The 6,149-nt window shown below is 46.9% G+C and overlaps 2 protein-coding genes across 6 annotated transcripts; one reads left to right on the forward strand and one right to left on the reverse strand.

Moving 5' to 3' along the window:
- Nucleotides 1-283: 283 nt before the first annotated feature.
- LOC123164960 (bark storage protein A) lies at nucleotides 284-3,024 on the forward strand. The gene is made up of 6 exons (XM_044582582.1): nucleotides 284-558; nucleotides 1,217-1,284; nucleotides 1,460-1,615; nucleotides 2,021-2,212; nucleotides 2,305-2,478; nucleotides 2,594-3,024. Exons 1-6 carry the CDS (start codon nucleotides 312-314, stop codon nucleotides 2,783-2,785), a joined length of 1,029 nt encoding a protein of 342 aa, XP_044438517.1. The 5' UTR covers nucleotides 284-311; the 3' UTR covers nucleotides 2,786-3,024.
- LOC123164958 (pentatricopeptide repeat-containing protein At1g11290, chloroplastic) lies at nucleotides 1,468-5,862 on the reverse strand. Of its 5 annotated transcripts, none has more exons than XM_044582579.1 (4): nucleotides 3,563-5,862; nucleotides 3,260-3,384; nucleotides 2,616-2,732; nucleotides 1,468-1,679 (listed from the first exon to the last, which is right to left on the reverse strand). In XM_044582579.1, exon 1 carries the CDS (start codon nucleotides 5,812-5,814, stop codon nucleotides 3,628-3,630), a length of 2,187 nt encoding a protein of 728 aa, XP_044438514.1. In that variant the 5' UTR covers nucleotides 5,815-5,862; the 3' UTR covers nucleotides 1,468-1,679; nucleotides 2,616-2,732; nucleotides 3,260-3,384; nucleotides 3,563-3,627. The 5 variants fall into 5 exon arrangements, with proteins under 5 accessions (XP_044438514.1, XP_044438515.1, XP_044438513.1 ...); XM_044582578.1 differs by having other exon boundaries at nucleotides 1,568-1,755; XM_044582580.1 differs by lacking the exon at nucleotides 3,260-3,384.
- Nucleotides 5,863-6,149: the final 287 nt, after the last annotated feature.

Consider the following 6,149-nt stretch of genomic DNA (forward strand, 5'->3'; position numbering starts at 1 on the left):
AACAGTGTTGAGGTACCCAAAAACAAAAACAAATAAAAAGAACGAATAACCCTCCTCTATTTTGCCATGTTTTTCCCAGTACAACATTCAGCACGTGATTTTGCTTGGTGGCCCAAATCCTCTGACAGAGACATCCCGAATCACATCCGAATATAAAAAATGGGAAAACGCTCATCACGTTCTCCACCAACCCGACCCAATCACCGTCGCCATCGCGGACCACAGACCAGCGGAGCTAATTAAACTGCTCCATCCTCTCGTATCGTTGTGCTTCTAAGTTTGCTCCTAGCTGGCTTGCTTGCTCCTTGTCCATGCCAGCCACGGCCATGGAGCTCTCCAGCCTGCCGCTAGTCCTGCTGCTCTGCTTGATGGCGGGCTCGTCGACGGCTGCCCTGCCGGCGCTGCCCGGGATGGACAGGGTGCGGCAGCAGGTCGACAGGGCGAACAGGCACGGCCCGTCCATTGGGCTCGTCATGTCGTACGTCGCCGAGGACACCGCGCTCCAGGCCTCCGGCTACTTCAGGCCTTGGCACGTCCAGCCCTTCATTGACCTCTACGGTGAGTCTCAGCCTCCCGTTTCTGATCCGAATCGCTTTCGGCTTTTCTGTAGATTGAGCAAGCAGTGGGTGAGTTTGGGCATTCCTAGTTGACTTTTTGGTTGTTATCAGACAGCAAGCAGCGAGTGCTGAACTGCTGCTAACTGGACCGAGACACCAACACACAACACAGAACAGAGTGGGGCAACAGGTAGACATGATAGTGTGGTGTTTATAACACTTAAGAGTGGCGAATATCAACTTGAAATTAAGAGATGCCTGAAGCTGTGCACACACGACGAACCTTACTGGCTCTGCAAATTTGCATGATCTGCGCTCACAAAGACCTGGACTCCCTTCCAAGACCTGAATGCAGATTGACCCATTTACTCATTTTCGATAACAGCTATGGAAAGGGGGTCCAGAAAGCGACTAGAAGGAAAACATGACACACAAGAAGATAACATACTCCATTAGAAAAAGAAAATGGAAAAGGAAGATACAATCATAACAAGTTCTCCGCTGTACCGTAATCTTTTTTACATGTTCACTGATTTTGCTTTCTCCTGATAGGACTGAGCTCTCATTCAAGCTCCATGACCAAGTATTTCACAGTCTTTAATGCATATATGTATTTATCTTCCTATGGCCTGAAGAATAGTCTAACCTCATTTTTCCAGGACGGAGGTTTCACATCGGGAGTATTCGAGGTGTGAATGTTATATACGCATTGACAGGGCAACGCAGGGTACTAAAACCTGAACTTCTGCATTTATCACTCCTGCTGTTATATGGAGGAGCTCCTTTTGATTTATAAAAAGAAATCAAGAAAGAAATACTTGTAGGCAGTAAACAACAACGTATGAATTCAAATACGAATTGTACTATGCTTACCTGTTACCACTGTTTCTTTGTTCTTCCAGTTGAATGCAGCTGTCACTGTACAAACTCTCGTCGACGTCTTTACCGTGTCTGGTATTGTCCATTATGGCACAGCAGGAAGCTCTAATGATTCAATGTCATTTGGAGATGTCAGTGTCCCCAAGTTAGTTGCTTATACAGGCGCTTGGACATGGAAGGTACCCTCCTAGTGTAATTAGCTTTAATTCCCCATTTCATGTTGCAATACTGGTGAGTGCAGAACTGCGGATACAGATAAAAACTGGAATCTGGTCATCTTTAAATCCAGTTTTCTTGCAAGGACACAAAATTTATTGCGCTGAGATAAAATATAAATTAATTAGTTCAAAGAAGAAGAAACCAAGTAAATAGTTCTTCTAAAAGCATATGTGCAGTTTAAACTGTGTGGTACACTAAAACAAGGGGAATCACACTAGTAGAATGTAAACACATCTGGACTCCAAAGAGAAGATAATTTAAGAACCACAGAATTAGAATTTAGAAGATAATTTACCATCAACCATCTCATACTTTGAACTCACTACTTAACAAGACCTCTGGTATTTTGATTTTGATTTTTCCAGAAGTACAAATCACTTAAAGAAGAGTCAACAGAACTAAACTTTGGACAATTTAACGTCCCGAATGGAGGAGAGAACCTGCTAGGGTCTCTGAAATACAGAAATGAGGAGCTATACTCAGTTGGCAAGCCCATGGAAGAAGTTTTCTGGTTACCTGTAGATTCAGCATGGTTCAAAATAGCAGAAGGACTTAAGGTGAGAGATACCACTATATTTCAGCTAAGCAAGTACGGGCTAATGCATAGAATCACAGCCTAAAATTTGCACTACCTGTAAAATTTCTGTAGGTCAACCTTGAAAGATGTAATGACACTTTCTGCTTACCAAAAACGCCACAAGTGGTTCATGGGCTAAAAGGAGCATCAGCCGACATGTTTCTAGACAATGCAGAATACCGGAAGTTCCTTTTCAGAGAATTTGCAGTGTCAACAATAGATGAGGAGAGCGCAGCAGTGGTGATGGTGGGTTCCGTATCTTATCTCTCATAGTCTTTACTTAAACATTTGCGCTCCAACATATCAGCTCAATCATAAAATCTAAGATATCACTAATTAAGAGCACTTGATATTTCAACAGACAACAACATCTCCTGGCGTACCTGTGATTGTGTTCCGGGGAGTATCTGATCTGGCTGGAGGGGAACCAACATGGTCATCAACAAGCCTGATGAACCTGGCATCTATTAATGCACTCAAAGTGGCAGTGGAGTTCATTGCTACAATTGGCAGGCAGATGTCGACACCATTAGCACAAAGTTCAAAAAACTGAGACAAAAGAGAGCTGACATGTCCATGGAGCAGGACTGTAGAATAGTTTTAAACAGCAATTGGGAACAAAATTCAGAGTGATAAGTGACCCTTAGCTTCAAAGTACACAAAACATTCAACAGAAGAATTATGTATTCAATATATACTCAATTGTACACATGCATATGTCAATCCGTTTTTAATGGGATTTTGGGATAATGCGGGAACAAAGTGGTGAATAAAAGACAGAATGTTCTTACAGTCCTTGATTTTCATTACAGGATACAAGATGTTGTTACATACTCATCTCACAGTCTCAAGTATGCAAAATGGCAAGACCAAGTGTTTATTAGTTATCAACAGTTTGCACTCATCATGTACATCATCTAATTCCAGACGAAAATAAAATAGCAGTGTTTTCTGTGGTCAACAACTTCCATGTGCACTATTTCAAATGAAGGTAGAAACATTACAATTGTTAAATGTGTTACAATACCAATGTAAATGGACTGGGATCTACAGAATGTTCCCTGAGAAGGTTAGATGATCATAAGAGGCTAAGAGCTGCCTGGTGCTTCAGAATTTTAGCCATGATGCCAATACAAAAGGCACCTGCTAGACCTGTGAAAAAGTGTGGCAAGGTAATTCAGATCTAAAATTCTGATCATCAATAACAAAAAATCATTTCTAGAGAGTGCTATGGTCACACAAAGTGTGCCACAAATAAAACTTGGCAAGTGCCTTAATATATGTTCCAATTAGTTTAGTCCACATGATAGTACCGAATTCATAGGCTTACTTGTATAGTAGCTGTGCGAAGTTTTATCATCTCAAAATCCATATTAGACTGCCTTCAACACTTCATTACCAGTAATCTCCACATGAACATTTACCGTCCTTAAAATGGTGAAATCGTTGAATATCTCTCATGATTATTTCCCGTCCTGTCACCAGAGATATTAACTTGGTTGCATTGTGACAGTCGTTACAGACGCGGAGGTTCTTCTTTATCTGAATTGTTGTACCAGGGGATGTGCGGATGAGCCCATATGCAATCGCAAGTTTCTCACTGTGGGTGTTGAGTAACTGTGCCTTGACATCATCTTCTACATCATGTATAGAATCAGTGTCCGGCACATACCCCACAGCTTTGATCTCTTCTATTAGCTTAGCCAACCTTGCATAAATGTCCTTTGCCTGCTGGTGATTTGTGCTTCCAGAATAGAAGGTATGAATCTCGTTCTTGAGCTGCACAATACTCCATCCAGGAGTCTTTTGGAGGCCTTTCTTCTCCATAGCAGTTCTAACCCTTGCAACATCCTTCCACATTGAAGCATTTGCATAAATGTTAGCTAGGAGGACATGATACACACCTTCATCTGGCCCTAGCTCAAAGATCCTCTGCGCTGATTCTTCTGCCAATTCCACATTCTTGTGCAACTTGCAAGCGCCTAACATTGCACCATAAACACTAATGCCAGGGTCCACAGGCATCTTTTGGATAAAAGACCACGCTTCATCTAGCTTCCCAGCTCGGCCAAGAAGATCCACCATGGTACCATAGTGCTCCATCCCAGGCTCAAGCCCATAGTCCTCGTTCATGCTCGAAAAATATTTCCGCCCTTCATCAACCAAACCAGCATGACTGCATGCCGATAGGACCGAAAGGAATGTTGTCTCGTTGGGCACTCTGCCAGAACTTTTCATCTCTTCAAACAGCTCAACTGCAACCTTGCCAAAACCATGTGAGCCGTACCCATGGATCATCGCATTCCATGTGATAACATGCCTTTCCCTTGCTGATTTGAAGAGACTTCTAGCTATACTGACACGGCCGCATTTTGCGTACATGTCAATAAGGGCTGTCAGAACATACACATCCTGATCTAGGTGCATCCTGATAGAGTATCCATGGATCCATCTTGCCTGCAGTGGATCTGAGATGTCTGCAAGTGCAGGAATGACACTGACGAGAGTGAACGAATCAGGCTTCACATTTTTCAGCTGCATCCTAGAGAAGAGCCTCACTGCATCTTCTGACCTTCCATTCTGTGTGCACCCGAGGATCATGGCGTTCCAGGAGATCCGTGTCTTGTAGCGCACCTCATCGAAAACCTGGGCAGCGAGGTCGGTCCTCTTGCACTTGGAGTACATGGTGATCAGAGCATTCATCACCGACACATTTGACTCCAGCCCAATCCTCATAAGTAGCTCATGGACACGCCTCCCCTCATCAAGATACCCAAGCTCGCCACAGGCGTGCAATGCTGCCAGAACAGATACATCCGTCACATCAACGCCCTCCCCCACCATCCTCTTGAACAGCGCGAGAGCCTCAGTAGCATCCCCATTTTCAGCATACCCCTTGATCATGGCATTCCAAGACACAGAGTTCTTGCCCGGCATCCGATCAAAGACAGCCCTAGCAACCTCAACCGCCCCGCACTTGCAGTACACGTCAAGGATCGCCGTGGACACATTGACGAGCTCGTCGAAGCCAGCACGGACCGCGAACCCGTGCACCTCGCGGCAGGCCCTGAGCGCCTGGGCGTCGGCGCAGGCGGGCAGCACGGACACCAGAGTGACGGAGTCGGGCCGCTCGCCGTCCTCCTCCTGCATCCGGACGACCATCTCCATGGCGGCGCCGGCGAGCCCGTTCCGCGCGTACCCGGCCACGAGCGCGTTCCAGGCGACGCGGTCGCGCACGGGCATACGGTCGAACACCCTGCGCGCGTCGCCCGGCCGGCGGCACTTGGCGTACATGTTGGCCAGCGCCGTGGCGGCGAGGGACTCCGCGGAGAGCCCCCGCGCGGCGAGCTGCGCGTGGACGGCGCGGCCGGTCGCGAGGTCGGCGCGCGCCGCGCAGAGCTTGAGGAGGGAAGTGAAGGTGCGGAGGACGGGGCTGGCGGACGCGGAGGAGGACATGGCGGCGAAGGCCGCGAGCGCGCCCGGCAGGTCGGAGCGCGCGGCCGCGGACCTCAGGCGCGCGTGGTGGTCGGCGGCGGCATGCCCGCCGGCGGGAGGAGGCGGCGACGAGGCCGAGCACAGCATGTCCGTCCTCTTGTATTCCTTTTTTTTTTATCAGAGTTATCCCATCACAACCTGACAGTCACAGGGCAGCTAAGCATCCACACGAATCTCCAAGTTATTCCGCACGAATCTCCAGGTTTCCCCCAAATGTTCGGTGTCTCAATGCCTCTTTTTTTCTTCTATTTCTTCTTTTCTTCAATTGCATTGTTGTTGGTCTTTTTTGCGGCAGTGCGGGAGAATTTTTCTTGTAGTATATAAATTGTGGTGGTGAAACTAAGGGAACATTTGGATCTCAGGCAAGCGCTCGCCTAGCCTGACCCAGCAAGCAGGCGAAGCATTTGGTTTCTGGACGAGCA

The sequence above is a fragment of the Triticum aestivum genome, chromosome 7D, assembly GCF_018294505.1.
Source record: "Triticum aestivum cultivar Chinese Spring chromosome 7D, IWGSC CS RefSeq v2.1, whole genome shotgun sequence".
NCBI lineage: Eukaryota > Viridiplantae > Streptophyta > Magnoliopsida > Poales > Poaceae > Triticum > Triticum aestivum.